Genomic DNA, 20864 nt, shown 5'->3' with positions numbered 1-20864 from the left:
AGGTATGTAAATACATTTTAAACCAAGATTTCTAATATTAATTAAAGTTTTATTACTATAACATTATTTGTTAAGATAGTTTTTTTAATATTTTAAAATTTCAGGAATTGATACCTATGGATTTTCAACCATTAAGGCTCTTTAAATACATTTTAAACCAAGATTTCTAATATTAATTAATGTTTTATTACTGTAACATTATATGTTAAGAAAGTTTTTTTTAATATTTTAAAATTTCAGGAATTGATACCGATGGATTTTCAACCATTAAGGCTCTAGGATCACTTCGATTCTGACTATTTCCAATATTTTGTTGTAAATTTTCAAAAGTTTGAGGACTTCGTTGTGACGGTTGAACTGTTGAAGTAAAGTTTGACAATTTGTTAGGTAAATTGCCAGACTTTATCTCACTGTAACTCATAGATTTCTTGCCCGATCTTGTTGAAAATTCGGTTTCAAAAGTTATGCCAATTGACATAAAATCCCCCCAATTGTTCGAATATAAAAAAATTAAATTTTTCTTACATACAAAGCTTAAAAATAATTGTTCACAAATTTAAATGTATATTAAAATTTCAACTATTTTTCGCAGTGTCTACAGCTGTTTTTTGACATCTGGTGTCTTTATTTTTTTAACAGCTGCCACCACCTTACAGAAGCCTCCCTAAACAAGTGTTTTTTGTTTATTAAATTGTTATGTGCAGAATAAGAAAGCACACGGTACGGTTTTGCAATATTTTTTTTATTATTTAAATATTTATTTTATTCATACAACAGAAGAAAACTTGATTAAAGACATAACTAAAACAGTGATTTATTTAATTACCTTGTAGTAAGTTGAAAGACTCTTATTAAATGGAGTGTAATTATATTTTATTGAATGTTTCCAAAAAAATTACGTGGGATCTAAAACAAGAATCACATTTTAATTAATCATCTATCATTCAAATACATACTACTAGATCAATTACAAATTTATTGAATCTTCAAAAATAAAAAACACCATGAAAGTGAACAGCACAGCAGTGGATGAGGAAAAGTCAACATACTTGGGCTTTGATTTAAGTACCCAAAAGGTAAGTTGCTTTAAGTTTCAATTTTCCTGCTTAAAGAAAGTGTTGTACGTATTTATTGAAATATGTTGTACATAATTGTTTAACTTTATACATTATGTCCCAGCTAAAAATAATTGATGTCATACTTTACAAACGACACCTTAATCACATCTTAAAATGCGAAAATATATTTTTCGCTTTTATAAACCAAATATTTCCTTGCAAATGAAAACTCAGTTAAAAGTGGGGAAAGAGATGTAGAAAATTCATTACAAATAACATATTCGAAGTACATCAAACTTTTGTGAAAAACCAGTGAAATTAACATAAGCATGTCATTGAACGAATTCGGTTTATTTTTGACATCCCAATATCGAATTTTTATTGCATCTATGAATAAGATTCATAGTTTTAAAAATTAACAACATCCCACCAATGATATACTACTTCAAGTATGTTATTTGTGGTGAAAATTCTACTTTTTCCTTACTTTTTTTGCTGGGTTATTATATGGAAATTAAAAGTTTACCACAAATAAAAATAAATTCATACATACATTCGTACATAAAATATTATACAAAAAAATCAAGAGCAAATACAATGAATGAAAACATAGTGAGATAATAAAATGCGTAAAAATTTACATATATACATCCATTGATCCATACGTACATACACATTTGAGGTATCAGTGAAGGAATTCTCCCAGGTTTAGGTAACAAAAGTCGGGCTAATGTATGTATCCGGAAAATTATGTTAATATTATTTTTATTTTTAAATTCCTAATAAATTTTTAAATTCCTGATAAACTAAAGCTAATGAAATACAATACAACATTGTTAATAACTTATAAATTATTATAATAACTTCCTGGCTTTAGATCATATTAATTTTATCTTAATAATTCTGTGGCAACAAGAAAAAGTACAAAAGTTTTTTTTTTAAAAAACATTCTAAATTCTTATACACAATTATAAAAGATCTGGGATCCAAACTTTATAAACAATAGAGATGACTATAGACTATATTTTAAAAGTGGAAAAAATATTCTTTCATAATCTAAACTAGGTATTCACTTTTCGTTTTTGCTTATTTACATTTTTACTATCAAATTATCTGACAAATACCTATGTAGATTTATCAGGAGATCAAATGATGATGAAGAATTTTGATTTCGATGAAATATGAAAAATATAAAATAAACATTGAAAATTGATTTCATAATATTAATTAAAGAAAAAATATTACTAACTATAAAAAATGTTCTAATATTACAAAGACAAATTCAGGATGCACTAAGGTGAAATCGTCAAGGCAGCTGATTTTTATTTGTTTATTGTAAAAGTGCTTGGGTTTTGTCAAAAATAATTTATTTATTATTATTGTAACATAAAAATTAAATTTGTGTTTTCAAACGAAAAAATTTCAAATTAAAAATTATGAATGAAAATGCTGATAAAGGGGTTCCAAATGAAGAAATTCAGATGAAGCACCAATAAGACATTGTCCTGCTGCGAATACAATTTAAATACAACGACAGTTTTATATGTAATATTATGAAATACACAACAAATTTTCTTTCAAATATTTACTATTTTTTAATTTTAGAAATTTCATTTTGACAAACCCCATACTCTAAACAAACAAAAAAATATTGTGTTTGTTGCGGTTGTTGCCCAAACGCTCTATCCTTACTTATTACATCATGGACAAATTGTGACATAATCAGTATCGGCATTAAAAATATTCAGATTTGATGATGATGATTTTAAGCCAATTGGTATAATTTTTATATGACGAAAATGTTTGTGCGTTACAAATATCAGCTCAAATCCAAAATACATTCTTCACTATAGTAGAGCTCGAGAACAACTAATGTTATGTAAAAATAGTATTCAACTGAAATGTAAAAAAAAAGATTTTTATGACCTTTGACATCCCTTAAATATAGCACATGATATTAAAGACTAGTATATCAAATTTAAATTTATTATATATAGGTAAAAAAATAAGCAATTAAAAAAAGGATAATTTTAAGATAACTAACGAATAAAAATTACGTGAATTTTTATTAGTGTTATCAAAAACTGCACGTTTTGTATACTTTATCCCTATATCTGCGTAAAAATAGTTATTTGAAGAACTAATATATGCAAAACCTAATTTTTTTTAAATTGTAGTTTAACTAAATTTAAATATTCATATGTACTATGTATAGATGTACATATCTTAAAATCATTTGAAGGTCAAATGATGCTGGACTAATAATTTGTTTGCAAATAAAATAATAATATCAACTAGTAATAAATAAACATTTAAAGCTCTCATTAGTATATTCTTGATAAGACAAATTGAAATTAAAAGGTTTAATTATCAGCTCTAAAAGTTAATCACGTACAATTGTAAAAATATTGATATAACAGTTGTATTTTACAACACATACAAATTGTGTTTGTTTTATGTGAATATGTACATATATAGGGTCTCACAAAAGTTTCTGAAAGTTGTAGACATAAAAAAATTATCAAAATTTCTCTAAATTTTGATCTATTTATGCAGAACCTTTACAATATAGTACATTTTCAATAATAACTGTTTTAATTTTATAGAAAGGGAGCAACAAGCTACTTTTTTAGAATATTTCTATATTTTTCGGTATTTCTTATCTTATTATCGATGTAAAAATGTACAAATTTATGTGAGACACTGTGGCCTCCGGTAGGTTAGTGGTTAGTGTTCTAGTCTGGTAGACCGGAGGTGGTGGGTTCGATTCCCACCCGTGGCACTGGTTGAGGAGCGCACAACAGGCCCTATTGAGGCCTAGGTGTATTTCTTCGGATTTGATGTCTATACATCCTCCTTTCAAACTAACTAACTAACTAACTAACTAACATGTGAGACACTGTATGTACGAATATGTTTTGCAACTTGTCCTATTATCAAATAAATGAACTCAGTGTAAAGAAAAAATTGATAACGTTACTCTATATTAACTTTAATTAAATTTAAATCCATTAACATAAAAATACCAGAAAAAAGAACGCACCCTATGACGTACATTAGATTAATTTTTGTTATTTAGGAGTGTCAAATGAATGGGGGTGTGTTCAGGATATGAATACATATTTTACAGGGATATAAAAAAATCTTGCACTGACTAAGTATTATAGCCTGTTACAACACTGAGTTCGATTGCCACCTGAGGCACAACAGGTGACCTAGGTGTATTTCCTCGGATTTTATGTAACACATCCTACATTCAAAATAACTATATATTTAAATTAGACCGACTCACTCTGAATGTAGCAAAATCGTCTTTTTGTAACCTGTCTCAAAATTTGCTTTATTATGGACCAAATTAAAAACGGAATTTTATTTCGAAACTCTTAACAATTAAAAATAACTAAATAGGGTCTTGATCGCAACTCAAGAACGGATTGGAGATATATTGATTTTGCTTTAACAGTCATAACTTGTTTAAAAATACGAATATAGCGATGAAATTCGACATAAGTAAGATTCTTATGATCCAAAATCACTATGCAAAATTTTATGAGGATCGGTCCAAAATTGACCCTACCCCCCATATAAGGTCCCCTTCAGAATATTACTTTAACGCTTATAAATGGACTAAAAATACGAGTATATAGATGGAATTCGATATAAGTAAGTTTCATTCGATTCAACAAGGTTTGATGGTGGGTATATAAGATTCGGCATAGCCGACTATAACACTCTTACTTGTTTAAATACATATTGGTAAAATCTTGAATTGATCTTGTAAAATGTTGGCCTCCTATTCGGTTGGCTGTCCGTATAACTTTGGGTGCAAGATAAAATACAGGTCTTAGAATACAAAACTCTTCGTAGAAATGAGTTTTGTATTCTAAGCAAAAATGTTTAACTGATTATGATCAAAAGGATAATTTTTTTTTTTAAATAATTAAATTAATGCAAAAAAGTAACAACTAATGATAATATTTCATATGATAATATATCAATGTTTAAGTTATTCAAGAATCAAAAGTGGGTCTATTTGTACTTGTTCTTGAACTTGTTATTTTAGAATAAATTCTAAATATGTAAATAATTCGTACATTTTTATTTAATATTTTTCAGCTTAAAGCCGTGCAGCTAAATAATGAACTTAAAGTTTTAGTTACCGCTGAAGTGCAATTCGACTCAGATCTACCAGAGTTCCGTACCACGGGAGGTGTTAATGCTGGTTCAAGAAAGAATGAGTAAGATACATAAAAATAAAACTGCAAAGCATGTATACTTGTGAAAGTCGCTTGTAAATGTGGTTTCTTTAGATATTTTGTACAACCAGTTATGTGGGTGAAAGCGTTGGATATTGTAATGGATCGCTTGGTTATGGAAGGCGCTGATTTAAGTACTGTGGTAGCACTTGGAGGCTCAGCACAACAACATGGATCATTATATTGGTCACGTCATGGCGTAGAGACTTTAAAAAACCTTGATCCAGGTAAATTCCTGCATTTACAAGTGGATGATTCAGCATTCGTTCTGACACGTACGCCGATATGGATGGATGGATCGGCAGAGAACCAGTGCCTTGAAATGGAAATGGCTATTGGGGGTCGTACGGAAATGGTCAGCTTAACGGGAAGTAAATGCTATCCACGTTTTACCGGACCCCAGATCCGAAAAGTCTATCAACAACGGACACATGCGTACGAAGATTCAAAACGCATTTCGTTGGTTAGCAGCTTTTTAGCGTCAATATTTTTAGGCGATGTAGCACCTATTGACTACGCAGATGCTTCGGGAATGAATTTATTTGATATTAATACAAAAACATGGTCAAAAGCATGTTTGAATGCGTGTGCCCCCGATTTGGAGGAACGTCTGGGTACACCGGTGAAAACAAGTTCCATTATAGGAAACATATGTGAGTTTTTTGTCCAACGTTTTGGCATGCCTGAAACATGCAAAGTGGCCGCCTTTACCGGTGACAATCCGTCTGCTTTGTCTGGTATGTTGGTTGAAAAGGATTGTCTAGTAATGTCATTGGGCACCAGTGACACATTAATGATGAATTTAGAAAAGCCACCTGTATTAGAGGAAGGTCACGTTTTGTGCCATCCCACCGATGAAGATCAATTCATGGGACTGTTATGGTTTGTAAATTTTTATGAGTATGAATAAATCTTTAAGTTATTTTATCTGAGCTGTTATTGGTTTAGCTTTCGTAATGGTTCGTTGGTGAGAGATGCTTTTAAACGTTCAGAGGCTCAAAATAGTTGGCAAATATTTAGTCAACTGCTGGATTCTACACCACGCGGTAACTATGGGAATATGGCAATACATTTCCACACAATGGAAATAATTCCCACAGCTAAAGGTACATTGCGTTGGAATAAAAATCATACAGCTTCTTCACCAGATGCTGCAAAGGGAATTAGCAAGTATGTATAAATTAATCTCAATCCTCTATGACAAGTGCATTAGACTTAGGTATTTGTTTGAAGATTTACATCGCCCGAAGCTGAAATCCGAGCATTGATAGAGGGGCAAATGCTACATCGCAGAGCAGTTGCAGCCGACATGGGATTTCACTTTGGCGAAGAGACAAAAATCATTGCCACTGGAGGGGCATCTGTGAATAAGTCTATATTGCAAGTAATTTCAGATGTTTTTAATGCTCCAGTTTATATACAGGTTTGTAAAATCATTACAAATTACAGATAAATCAGAAATATGACATAATTCAATGTTTATCCTCTATATTTTCAGAAAGCAAGTGAGGCCGCCTTGCAGGGTGCGGCGTATCGGGCAAAGTATGCAAAATATGTAGACGACTTGAGGCAGGATATTTCCAATATGAGTAAAACAAATCAGAATGCGGGCGATGAAATAGAAAAGGAGGATACAAAGTCCACTGTTGACATTTTAAGTTATTATGATTTTATAATAAGTTATCTTCCGAATTTCTTGGAACGTGTATGCGAACCTAGTAAAGACAGCGACGAAATATACACCCCCATGTTAGAACGTTATCGTCAAATGGCCAATATACTGCAATCAACCAAATGATATTAATACTTTCGGATATTATAAAAAAAAACTTACTACATACAACTATAAAAGAGTAATAATAATTATAAAGAGATTTGAACCGAATCTTTTTTCATACAAATCAAATTCCTTAAAGCTATTGTGTAGTTTTCATTTATTGTTAATTTGCCTTACGCATATTTATAAAGAAATAACAAGACACGTTTGTTTTTCGAATTTATTGATAAAAGTGCAATTGAATATTTTTAAAATAAAACTACAAAAACACTTTATATTTCATTTTAACAATATGTTGACGAATATAATATTAACTTTTTTGTTATTTTCTTGCCAAATAGCAATTGAATTTATTTTTTACGTCCACCACGTTCTTTAATTTGCAAGTGAACAGTAGCACCACTAAGCAAATTGTAAAAAGCCATTGTATTGCTGTCTTTGAAGAACATGCCCTAAAACGAAATAAAAACACAATTTGTGTAATTTGTTCTTTTAGTTCAAAATATGTGAAATCCTAAATTCCTAACAAGGAATTAATTATGATATAATTATGATCAACTAAAATGCAAGTTTTTCAAAGTAAATAAATCTAATAGATTAATATATATGAACATAAGTTTATCTAGAAGTTTTAGTTACCTCATACGAAATTTTTTGTTTAGCTGGTGGCATACCAGTTTCCTCTTGTATTTTACTTTTTAGTAATGAAACAGGATCGGTTAAAGCTAGAGAAACTGCTATTGTCTGACCATTTAATTTCCATTCAGATTTATCCAGAACATTTGGAATTTGCACCTGTATAGTTATGGGACTCTAAACAACAAATATGAAAAAGAATAGTTGAAATATACAAACAAAATTTCTTTCATCATAAAATGTCATTAATTACCTTGTGCATTGCAATAAATTCTGATTCGGGTACTAAGTTATCTTCAGATCGCAACTTTTTATTGGGTGGTTCATCATCGACCGGAATTGATTGTGGTACTGGAATAATGTTTTGATCAAGTACTGGTGGAGCTGGCGATATTTGCGGAGGACCGCCTCCAGCTGCTGCCAAGGGGGCCATATAACCTGGTACAGAAAATGGCGGTGCTAAGTGGAACAATATGTATAAATTAAAATGTATTATCTGGTAATTACAATGAAATTATAACACTTACGCATAATAGGGGGAGGTCTCATTTGCATCATCATGACAGGAGGTTGGGGGGGCAATGCGTGTTGCTGTGGTTGCGATTGTGGATGGTGCTGTTGTTGATGATGGTGATGATGTTGAACCTGCTGGTGTGGCTGCTGTTGATTATGCACTGACTTGGAAATATTGCTATGATGTTGATTACCTCCACTATTTGGTTTACCTCCAACGGGTTTAGGACCTATTTTTTCCTTTTCTTCATCGGGCAGAAGTCCTTTTACCTGTGTTGTTTAAAATTTATTTTTTTTAATAAAGAAATCTGTAGTAATTTGAAACATTTAGCTAAATACCTTATGAATTTGGTGAATTTGATCTTCCAAAGTAATATTGGCACGAGCTGCTCGTGTTGCGGCTTCAACACTAGATGTATGGCCATCCCAAGTGACACGGTCATCCTTCTTGGTTTCCTCTTCGCCCAATTTCTTACCAATCACTGTTTCCTCATCACCAACACCAAAGATATCTGTACGACGTTCGGCCAATTGTTTTAAACTTGCCTCAATAGCTGTACCAGCGGCATATACATTTTCCTGATTGATTTTCTCCACGGTATGCTTGTCGCGTTGTTCCACCCAACGTGGATCCAAGAGACCAATGCGCATATGTTCAGCCACTTTGGAGGCCGGAATCTTTTCACCTGTAATTGGCGAAATAAGGAATTCATCCGTTGGCGCAGGTTTAGGTGGTTTAACTTGAGCAGCTTTAGGATCGTATTTCTTAACTACAACCTTATCGTGTGTGGGCGGTAATAGTGGAGCAACTGGTGGTTGCATTTTATTAGCGGCGGGTGATTCTTCATCACTCGAAGCTTCATCCATATCTTGAACTTGAATGTTATCCTTTTTAGATGATTGATTTTGATATGAAACATCTTTCATGTGAATACCAATGCGATTCTCCATTTGTGACAATTTGACAGCACCACCTGTACTGGGAGCATCCTGGCTGTCTTCATCATCCGATTCGATTTGCATTTCAATGTCGCCATCATCTTCTTGCAATCGCTCCTCCATTAAAACACGAGCGCCCACTTCCTCGGGAGTAGTTGGTGGTGGAAAGTTGCCCGTTTCGAATGGCTGATAATCGACAGTTTCTACTACCACAAAATCGTGCCAATCAATTTGAGCATAGGCGACTTGAAACAAACAAATACAATTTTATTTTAAACCCGTTTACTATACAAATACAAAATATATTATTTACCTCTTTCTTTTTCAATTTTTTCCTCCTCACGACGACGTTGTGCTTCCTGATGTTTTTGCCAATTTGCCCGATATTTAACTTGATCGAGTACAAGATTCATACTCGATCGTCCTGAATTACTTTCAGCCCTTAGCTTGCCAAGTAAATCCTTTGGAGGAATTAAAATTTTTGTATACTGTTCCAAAAGTTTAGTAAAGTACTGGAAAAGCGAATGTTGAGGGCGCAGAAAATCAAACTGAAAATTGCGCTGCTCACGATTCATTAAATTTGTTAAGAATTGACGTCCATTACGTGCCACAAATTGAGCTGTTAACTTAACAATATCCCTGTAGTAAAATTGTTTAACAATTTATTTTTAAAATATATTTGGTTTTTAACTTACAAATCGAGAGCCGAAATTGATGGTGGATCCGCAATAAATTCAAATTCTGGCGGAGGATCTTTTGGTACAAATTGTTGCTCGGCCACTTGTTTTAAAAGCTCTTGCTGTTTTTGTTGAGCAGCGCTGGTCACAGATAACTGTTTAATACCACTAACTACACTAGGAGCACTAGCATCTGTAAATAATATATTAAAATATTGAATTTAAAAGTAAAAATATGTTGTAAATATAGTTTTAAATATATTACCTTTTCCTTCCCTAAATTCATTAACTTTATGTCTGTAGTATGCATGGTATGGATCACCGGAACTTAAGAAATTAAATTTCGGATTGCCCAATTCGTTCTGACGAATACGTGCCTCAAACTCTGGACCATTACGTGCTACGAAACTAGCAGTTTTATCGACAATATCTATTTTTTAAAAAATCTTAATTAAGTCTGAAAAACCTAGGAAATTTACTAAGAAAAAAGTGCTTATATAGAAAAGGATACTTCTAACCTCCGGCGGAGGATAGATAATGCCAATTATGGGTCCAGACATTGGCTTGGACTGTTGGTTATTATCGACCGTCACATCTACTTCTATTGGCGGCATGTTCGTTTTGTGTATTAATAAATTATTTTTATTTTTAATGAATTTCGGTGTATTTTAATTTAGTTTTTCCAAAACATCAAAACGTTTTTGACAACGCTTGCTTGGAGTGATGGCAATTCGGCGAGTTTTGTTTATCTTTTTTTCATGAAATTCTAGCGATTTTGAATAAATAAAGTGTTTTCATTTAACCCTCTAATTGTATTTTTGTTTGCATGACTTCAAATGGTTTTTCATTTAATTCGAAGGTCACGCAACATAATTTGTAATTTAATATTCAAAAATATTACTGATCTTTTTGGCATAAGGTCGGTATTCAGAATTTTTTTATAACAATTAAAAACGTTTTATTTGCATACGTATATATTATGTATTTAATAATTAAAATAAAAAAACAAACAAAAAGTAAAAAATATATTAAAAATATTTATGTATGTTAAAAATATGAACAAAAAGAGCATAAACTATGGAAAATTAGTGAAAATTAGTTTTTGCAAATCAGTTTTTTTACAATATTTTTAATTTGAAGTAGGTATGTTAATACTTAGTATTGTAGGAAGCGTTCTTTGATAATTGATTTTGTATTTTGATCTCATATTAGAAATATGTATCAATGATTGTGCGTTGATTTGATATACAAAATTAATAAACACTGGATCATTATAATAACAAAATTTATAAAGTTATTGAATTAAACAAAGTTTACAAATTAAGAAGTTAACACCCCTTCTCAATAACATAATATTTTGTTATTCTAAATTTAAAAAAATTTAATTCTTGATGGTGATTCATTAAACATACAGTGAATCAACTAAATTTTTTGCCGACCTTTATTAAAAGAATTTGATTTTTTTGTTCATAAATAAAATTCGAAAAAAAACCGGTAAAAAGTAAATTTATGTTTTCCAATTAAAAATAGAGATTATGTAAAATGGGAAAACCAAGATAATAATATTAAAGTATAATTTTTGCTGCATTTGTTGTTGCATTTTATTATTTTTCATCAGAATTTACAGGTCAATAAGTAATTTTGCATTTTTAAAATTTGAGTTAATTTTGTTTTTCAAATCATTTTTTAATTAGTTTTGGGAATTTATTGTTTTATTGTTAAAAGGACACGTGTTAAGCATTGCGAAATAAAAAACACAAGGCATCTAAACCAACCAATACATAACGAAAAACACAGAAAAACAAAATAAACAACGCAATAAAACGAACCTACATCCAAATACACGAACAGAATTCACAAAAACAAAACAAAATACACAACTCAATGACGCCAACAGCATCCAAACATACAAAACGAAATACACAGCTGAAAAACCAAATACATCAACACACACGTGTACATCTTTTTTTATTTAACAAAGCATGAAAAAATATAACATTTTTGATGAAATTTTCAGAGGTTGTCTCGGATTTTTTCTCATATCTCCGTTATTTACCGACCGATTTTGCTGATTTTAAATAACGATCTTCTCGAAAGCATGTCTAACAGAATTATTGAAGATTCGGATCTCGCCGATATCTGGGGTCCTCTAAAAACTGATTTCAACAAACACACAGACGGACAGACAGACATACAGACGGACATAGCTTAATCAACTCCGCTACCTATAAGGCCAAATATTCTATAAAAATGTTAGAAATATGCAAAATAGGTCCACTGATTTTCTAATATATTATGTATTAAATTCAAAATTACTTACTTATTATTTTTGAAATAAAATCAAAGAAACGTTAGATTTTATGTTAAGTCAATATATATGAATTCTTATTGGTACAAAGGGTAATAAATCGGTTAAAAAATTTCGAAATTTATACGTACCTATACTAAAATCTCTAAAAGTTGTTATTAAGGTATATAGGAGTAACAAAAATTTGAGATATAAAATAATACAGCAATATTAAAAAAATTAACAGAAAACCTAAAAAACTAAATACTTTATTGACTAAAACATTAGCAATACATTTTATCAAAAATTTCGTTAATTAATATCACGATTTTACTTTTTATGGTAAAAAATTTTTAATTTTATAATTTTGGTAAAAATAATTGATCAGATAAAGTTTTTTCTTAACATTTGCAAAATTTTTCATAAGCAAATTACTTAATTGATTCAGTGTATGTACATATAAGTACATAAATAAAATTATTTTGGTATTCTTAACATATAAATAATTATCAGCTTTCCTCTTCTGAATCTAAATTTAATGAAAACATCATTTATTCGTTGATTCCAGCATATAGCTGACTGCTTAATGTCATATATGTTACGATTTAATTAACATACTACTTTTTATTTTCCTGGTTCTACAAAACCTTCTGGTTGCTTCTTGTAAATTTCGGCATCAATATTACCGTTTAAAAATGCTGTTTTAACATCTATAGCCAGAGGTCCACACTACGCGTCTTCCCGTCAAAGCATTACGCGTTCTATACTTTTTAAGCGTAAATTTTTTGATTTATTTTTAAAAAACTTCCATTATTTTATTCAAATTGATAAATAGTAGGGTATTCAATTATTCGGGTTTTTGTCTTATTCGGTTTATTCGACAAATAATTATTTGAGGTTTTACGTTATCCGGTTAATAATCGGATAATTAAAAATTATTCGGTTATTCGAATAAAAGGAAACTAGATGTTATTATTGCTTTTAACAATAAATTTCTTCATATACACCCTGTAACAATTTTGAAAAAAGCATTCACACATAGAAAAGTTGATAAGCATGTGAAAATAGATTCCACTTATAGAATTGCGTACTCCGATTTTTATGTCTTTATAAAAGAATTTCAAAGTTTAAAGGACTACAAACGAATATTCAAAATATTTATATGCATATAATTCTTATATTGGCAATTTATCTATATTATTTACCTGTCTCACTTAGAGAAAAAACGAAATTAAATTTAGAAAGGTTTTATTTTTGACTAAAAAACTTTTAACTACTTTTTTGTGACAAATTTTCTTTAAGATTTCCAATTCTTTTTTGATGATCTTGATGATTTGAAATAAATTATATTATTTCGAAGTAAAGGAACTCAGCTTCATTTGAAATTAATATTAACACCAACTTTTTAATATAAATTTGGAAATCTATCTTTTGAAATTGGATGTCTGTTAAAGTTTAAAGTCCTTTTACAGGAGCACAGAATTAATACTAATGGTCCACAATTTCCTGTACGCATAGATTTTTCCATGTTTGAAAATAACTTTTGCACGGTTTATAAACAAACATATTATTTTCACTTCTTTCACTTCAATTCTTTGTTCAGTTTTTTATCAAATACTAGAAATCCTGTTTATGTGAAATGCTTTTCTATATAAAGACATTACTGTTTTTAAGATTTTCAACGAGTTCTAGTATTCATACGTTCCATTGAACACTAGTTCAACTATAATTGTTGCTGAAAACTTATTAGAAATTCTTAAGAATACAAGAATGTTCCCAAAAAAAACTGGTTGAAAAAATAAAAGCGATATAATTATTTCCATGTTTTCTTTTCAAAAATCATCAAATAAATTTTCTTTATTATAGAAAATTGATTAAAAAATTAAGAAAAGAAGAAAATTTATTATAAAAATATTAAATTTTGTAGAAAATACATAGCAATTTTACTACTAAATACTGAGTTTTTCTTAATCGGTTAATTGATAGAAATTATTCGGTTTATTCGTTATTTGAAATTTGACAATTTTCATTTATTCGAACGATTAATCGTTAAATTAATTAACTCTAATAAATAGGCATTAAATAAAGAATATTAAATGTCAAAATCAGGTGACATGTTTGTGCTCCGCTTGAGACGCTTATAAAAGAAGAAAGTAGATCTACTTTAAGAATTCTACGCGTCAAGGCTTGATTTTACTTTTTTGACAGACGCATAGAATGCAAGAAAGCGTAGAACGCGTGGTGTGGACCTCCAGCTTATATGATTTACAAACATATTTTCGTAAGAAACTACTGTTAGCAAAATTCTTAGTGTTGTTATCTTAAAAACAGAATCAAATATTTCATTGTAATACTGACCATATTTTTGCGAATAACCTTTTGATACTTGCGTATATTTTAGGTGCTATTGCTTTTGTGGATCTTTATGATACTCTTTGATTTAGTTGATTATTTTCTTCAGAACTTGAATTATAATCTGCTGTTTCAACACCTTCCCATTTTAATTAGGCTCCTATTTTCCTTTCTCCTACACCGTTTTGTTGTGGTGTACATGGAGTTGTAAATTGATGTCTAATGCCTTTACTTTTAATAAATATATCCATTTTCTTACTACAATATTCACCACCTCTAAAACTTCGTATTTTTTATTTGCTTGCTAGTTTTTTTTCAGTATAATCAACAAATTGTTTGATCTTATTAATAGTTTTACTTTTATTTTAAAGTAAAACGGTTTTTATCATCAATTAATGTTAAAATGTATCGACTATCCACATAAATCACTATGAATTAAATCTAAAGTTTCTAAAGATCGATGTTAGGAAAATTTCGGAAATAGCTTTCTAGGTATTTTTGCTTTTAAACATGTTTCACGAACATTACTACAATTACAATTAGAAACACCTACTCCTTTAAATAATGATTTGTTTACTGCGGTTTTAATTGCGTTTATGTCTCTATGTCCAAAACGTATATACCATTTATTAATGCAATCACTCACTATTCTTCCTAAGTTATCTTCATCTAGCTCAAATAGGCTATTCGTCAAAGTTGCTATAGCACATTATACTCCATTCAATGATATTACGCATTTGTTTTTATCACTTGTTAGCGTATAACGTTCTAATAATAGTTTTATTACTGATAACAAGTTGCATTTGAAGTTTTGCACGAATAAAACATTATTTGCCAATATTTTATTATGTTTTAAATATTAAAAAACCTTCACCATTACCCATTATACGTTTGTGCTGATGTTTGTAACACAAAATATTGGTCCAATACCCACCATAGAGTAAACCGATCGATTCAGAATAATTTTTTGAGTCGATTAAGACATGTCCATGTAAACCTTGTGCGCAAGGTACAGGCCGCAAGATAATTTGATGAAATTTGGACCAAGCATGTTTTTTGGCACAAGGACCAAGCCTATTGAAAATGGTTGAAATCGGTCCATTGTTTCACCAAACCCCCATACAACCGTACCTCCCGATTTTGGCTTTTTATGCCATAATTACGTCAAATATACTATTATCTCTCTAAAAATTGGCACAAATTAGTTTTATATTAGTATAAATGACACTGCAAATTTTCGTAATGATCGGCCCTTATTTGACCCTAGCCCCCATACAAACCCCCTTCAAAAAATGTCTTAAACGTCTAAAATTTACTTGCAACCATTTATATCGCAAAACTCAAAAAAACTGTTATTTAAAATTATACCCTTTTCTCAAATTTAATGAGGGTCGGCCAATGTTTGACCGATATTCTTTATAAAGCCTCATTTAGAAAATTTTGTTTTTTATCCATAAATTCATGGTGTAGGGTATTATATGTTTGGCCATTCCCGACTATACTTTCCTACTTGTTTAAACATAGTTCCATCAGCTAAGTATATAAGTTAAGAACCAAAATATTTACAATTAAATTTAAATACTTCAGGTCATTGCACGTTAAAGCTTACCTAAGTAAATTAGCATCAAATGTAATAAACTTATGTTGCAATACCTTTAAACATAATTGCTGACTTTGCGTCTGGGTGAAATTTATTGAATATTGCATTATTTATTATTTTAAGTAAAAACATAATTTAGTATCAGTTCAATTGTAAATCTTTATTAATTTATATTAAAAAAATATAGAACGCTTCAGACATTAGTCTGAAGCTATTTAAAAAAAACTAATAATAAAACGTTAGTTTAATTGGCGCCAGAGCAGGGACTGCTGTTGCCAAAAGGATAACCTAGTACGGTAGTAAAACAAATAGTCCTGCAAGTCAGCACGTTACCACGTCCTTGAAGAATAGGGCAGTGTTTACCTAAAAGTATAATCCAGTACGCGTAAAAATTAAATCGTCTTACAAGACAGCACGTTCCCGCGGTATCCCGAAGAATAGTGAGCAGAAACAAAAAGGGCCCCCGAGTAGCTGGTGCGGACAGAGGAAAGGGTGTTGGAAATCAACTGCCGCTGCTCCACTTATATTTAAGGATGATTAGTTTATATTTAATGTAAGTAAAAGGCATGAATTTTAAAGTTAAATTAACGAAAGTGTAATAAATCTAAAACATAAAACGCAATAACAAGATTTAAGAGTTAAATTAACAAAAGTGTAATAAATCTAAAATATAAAACACAATAACAAGATTTAAGAGCTAATTATATCCTAGCTAAATCCTAGAATTTATACAAAAAAAATATATTTAAATAAATTTTAAATTGATAAAAAATATATTATTAAATATTGTGTAGAAAAATTTAAAAAGTAACGAAATTCATTTTTTAGATTAAATTCATCCACCTTGCCATATTTTGAGTGCAAGATGGATGACGGAATGATTATAAAAATTTTAATCGACACTGGATCAAACAAAAATTATATTACACCGAATATAGTAAGAAACCCTATTCCAAATAAGGAAAATTTCTATGCAAATTCCGTAGGTGGACAGACTCAAATTAAATTTCACACAAATACCTTTTTATTCGGACAAACGGACGTTCCGGTTAAATTCTATTTATTACCACAACTGAAAACATTCCAAGGAATCATTGGAAATGACACATTAAAAGACCTTGTTGCTATCATTTATGCGAAAGACAATTACATGGCACTTGAAAATGGGAAAAGAATTGCACTTAAACAGCTCCCAGCAGACGATATTCACATGACTGCTCTCAGAACTAGCCACATGACTCATGAACAACAGGACAAATTAAGCCAAATTGTGTCGAAATATCACAACCTTTTTTCATCTCCAGACGAAAAACTGACTTACACTACACGTATAACAGGCGAAATACGTACAAGGACAAATGACCCAGTTTACTCAAAGATCTATCCGTACCCCATGAGCCTTAAGAAGGAAATTGAAGACCAAGTTACAACATTACTTAAAGGCATAATCAGACCATCAAATCCCCATACAATTCACCCGTATGGATTGTTCCAAAAAAACTTGACGCAAGCGGGGAACGAAAGTTCAGGATGGTTATAGACTACAGGAAGTTAAATTCTATCACTATTTCAGATAAATATCCATTGCCTGAAACTAATGAAGTAGTTGCACAATTAAGAAAAAGTCGTTATTTTACTGTGTTAGACTTGAAAAGCGGGTTTCACCAAATACCATTAAAACCAACAGATATTGAGAAAACAGCATTCTCCATTAATAATGGTAAATTCGAATTTACACGTTCGCCATTTGGGCTAAAGAACGCGCCAGCTATTTTTCAACGCGCGCTGGATGACATTTTGCGTCCTCACATTGAAGAGAGATGTTATGTCTATATAGATGACATAATAATCTTTAGTCCAAACGAATATCAACTTTTTAAAGATATTGCTAAAGTATTCAGCACTTTACAACATGCAAATATGAAAGTCCAACTCGATAAGTGTGAGTTTTTTAAGGACGAAGTTGAATTTCTAGGTTTCCTAGTGACTCACAAGGGTATTCAAACTAACCCTAAGAAAGTCGAAGCAATTGCGAATTTCCCTTATCCCAACACATTAAAAGATCTTCGATCTTTTTTGGTAATATCCGGATATTATCGTCGGTTTGTAAAGGATTACGCTAAAATAGCAAAACCCTTGACAAACCTCTTAAGAGGGGAAGAGGGACGAATATCCCGAAATCAATCAAGTAGGAAAAAATAGAATTAAATGAATCTGCAAAAGTAGCATTTGACAAATTAAAAAAGATGTTATCCTCAAGAGATGTAATATTAACTTACACAAACTTTACTAAATGTTTTGAATTAACAACAGATGCTTCAAACCACGCTATTGGCGCTGTCCTTAGTCAGGAAAACAGACCAATTACGAGATTACGTTTATCTCTCGATCTCTGAATAAAACAGAAGATAACTATGCAGCAAACGAGAAAGAAATGTTAGCCATAATTTGGGCACTTGATTCCTCGCGAAATTATCTGTATGGCCACGTCAAAGTCATAATATTTACTGACCACCAACCTCTTACATACGCTTTAAGTAACAAAAACAACAACGCAAAAATGAAGCGTTGGAAGGCAATATTGGAAGAATATAACTATGAACTCCATTATAAGCCCGGTAAAAGTAATGTGGTTGCAGATGCTCTTTCTAGACCACCACAAAGCGATACTCATGTTAACTCTTTAACGGCTACATTACTCAGCGATGATAGTTCTGGAGAGAATATGATTCCTTCAGTTGAATGTCCTATAAACGTCTTTAAAAATCAGATTTTTATCCTTATAGGAGAAACGACTGAATACCAATTCAAATTACCTTTTCCAACTTTTCATAGGCATATTATTACAACCCCAAGCTTTTCAGAAGACTCTCTTTTGGATATTCTGAAGAGGTATCTTAATCCAAGTGTAGTTTGTTTACATGCGAAAGCATAATGGGTAAGATACAATCAGTATACCCCCTTCACTTTTCGAAATATAAAATAAAATACACACAAAGTCAAGTAGAAGATTTGGTTGACTCCTCTAGACAGGAAGAAGAATCTCTGAAAGTGCATAAAAGAGCCCACAGAAACGCTAAAGAAAATAAGTTGCAACTATTAGAAAAATATTACTTTCCAAAGATGAGTGACAAACTTAATAAAATAACAAGTAGGAAAGTATAGTCGGGCATGGCCGACCATAATACCCTACACTATGAGTATATTTTTAAAATGTTTACTTTGTATAAATAAACTTTTTAGAGGACCCCAGATATCGGCGAAATCCAAATCTTCAATAATTCTATTAGACATGCTTTCGAGAAGATCGCTATTTAAAATCAGCAAAATCGGTCGGTAAATAACGGAGATATGAACAAAAATCCGAGACAACCTCTGAAAATTTCATCAAAAAATTGTTATAAAAGCAACAACAACACTGAATATAGAAAAAGATTTACATGTGTGTGTGTAGATGTATTTGGTTTTATTCAGCTGTGTATTTTTTTGTTTTGTTTGGAATCCATACATACAAAAAATACACAGCAAAAAAATATGATATGCATTTTTTGTTAAAATAAAATAATATTCCCTTTTGTATTGCAAATATATTTTTTAATGAATAGAAAAAAGTATTTAAAACGTTTTCAATTATATGAGAGTAGATTGTGAGTTATTGTACAATAATTTTTATGCGAATAATGTAAGTTTGAAATTTAAAACTAACACAAATTTTTCCCAAGTGCTTTTGAAAACAATTTTTTTTACGATAAACAAAAACAAAATCTACGTCTCGTCAATGTTTACCAGCAATGAATCAGAGGTCGAAGTCGACCGACTTCTAGTCGGAGCTTAGCCGCCGCCGAACTATATTTAGTTGCTTGAGCCGCCGCCGAAACATTCGGCTTAAATCGACTCAAATTTTTTTAATGTTTTTATTAACAAGACTGTAAGATCAATTATGTTTAAAATACACTATGATGAAGGGTATATAAGATTCGGCACAGCCGAATATAGCACTCTTACTTGTTAAATAACGGTTAGTTTTGTTGAGTTTAATTGCGATACAAATGGTTACAAGTCAATTTTAGACGTTCAAGATATTTTTTGAAGGGGGTTTTGTATGGGGGCTAGGGTCAAATAAGGGCCGATCATTACGAAAATCTGCAGTGTCATTTATACTAATATAAAACTTATTTGTGCCAATTTTTAGAGAGATAATAGAATATTTGACGTAATTATGACATACAAAGTTCAAATCGGGAGGTACGGTTGTATGGGGGCTAGGTGAAATAATGGACCGATTTCAACCATTTTCAATAGGCTTCGTCCCTGTGCCAGAAAACATGCTTGGTCCAAATTTCATCAAATTATCTTGAAAATTGCGGCCTGTACCTTGCGCACAAGGTTTACATGGACAGCCAGCCAGCCGGACAGACGGACGGACGGACGGACATGTCTTAATCGACTCAAAAAATGATTCTGAGTCGACCGGTATACTTTAAGGTGGGTATTGGACCAATATTTTTGTATGTTACAAACATCAGCACAAGCGTATAATACCCTCCCTACTATAGTGGTGTAGGGTATAATAAAACAATGTAAAGTTTGTAAAGAAGGAAAATACGATAGACACCCTAATAAATCAAATATATCACCTACTCCAATCCCACAATATGCAGGAGAAATACTACACGTAGACATTTGGTCCACTGAAAAACATTTAACACTAACTGCAATAGACAAGCTTACAAAATACGCACACTCAACAATTAGAAATTCAAGGTCAA

At 30.9% G+C, this 20864-nt stretch overlaps 2 protein-coding genes across 3 annotated transcripts; one reads left to right on the top strand and one right to left on the bottom strand.

The window, feature by feature from the left end:
* The first annotated feature begins 685 nt into the window (after nt 1–685).
* Nucleotides 686–7366, top strand: LOC111679988 (xylulose kinase). 2 transcript variants are annotated; one of them, XM_023441592.2, is made up of 7 exons: nt 686–832; nt 963–1076; nt 5175–5296; nt 5369–6196; nt 6263–6484; nt 6548–6737; nt 6813–7366. In XM_023441592.2, exons 2-7 carry the CDS (start codon nt 1005–1007, stop codon nt 7110–7112), a joined length of 1734 nt encoding a protein of 577 aa, XP_023297360.2. In that variant the 5' UTR covers nt 686–832; nt 963–1004; the 3' UTR covers nt 7113–7366. The 2 variants fall into 2 exon arrangements, with proteins under 2 accessions (XP_023297360.2, XP_023297361.2); XM_023441593.2 differs by having other exon boundaries at nt 729–1076.
* On the bottom strand, nt 7348–10574 carry LOC111679983 (splicing factor 3A subunit 1). Its single transcript, XM_023441586.2, has 9 exons — nt 10368–10574; nt 10122–10286; nt 9875–10049; nt 9493–9818; nt 8580–9424; nt 8255–8510; nt 7981–8186; nt 7731–7904; nt 7348–7543 (listed from the first exon to the last, which is right to left on the bottom strand). The coding sequence occupies exons 1-9, from the start codon at nt 10468–10470 to the stop codon at nt 7442–7444; spliced, it is 2352 nt and encodes a 783-aa protein (XP_023297354.2). The 5' UTR covers nt 10471–10574; the 3' UTR covers nt 7348–7441.
* Nucleotides 10575–20864: the final 10290 nt, after the last annotated feature.

Source organism: Lucilia cuprina, chromosome 4 (genome assembly GCF_022045245.1).
Source record: "Lucilia cuprina isolate Lc7/37 chromosome 4, ASM2204524v1, whole genome shotgun sequence".
In the NCBI taxonomy this organism is placed as follows: domain Eukaryota; kingdom Metazoa; phylum Arthropoda; class Insecta; order Diptera; family Calliphoridae; genus Lucilia; species Lucilia cuprina.
The sequence above is the reverse complement of the archived record's forward strand: the minus strand, read 5'-3'. Positions and strand labels throughout refer to the sequence as shown.

Bases quoted from the DNA above. Each gene is read 5' to 3' on its own strand.
- LOC111679983 (XM_023441586.2), bottom strand. From the start codon at position 10,470: ATGCCGCCAATAGAAGTAGATGTGACGGTCGATAATAACCAACAGTCC. The intron at 9,425-9,492 runs GTAAATAATATA...GTTTGTTTCAAG, and splicing joins AAAAATTGAAAAAGAAAGAG to TCGCCTATGCTCAAATTGAT. The intron at 7,544-7,730 runs GTAACTAAAACT...ATTTCGTTTTAG, and splicing joins AACAAAAAATTTCGTATGAG to GGCATGTTCTTCAAAGACAG.
- LOC111679988 (XM_023441592.2), top strand. From the start codon at position 1,005: ATGAAAGTGAACAGCACAGCAGTGGATGAGGAAAAGTCAACATACTTG. The intron at 6,485-6,547 runs GTATGTATAAAT...ATTTGTTTGAAG, and splicing joins GCTGCAAAGGGAATTAGCAA to ATTTACATCGCCCGAAGCTG. The intron at 6,738-6,812 runs GTTTGTAAAATC...CTATATTTTCAG, and splicing joins ATGCTCCAGTTTATATACAG to AAAGCAAGTGAGGCCGCCTT.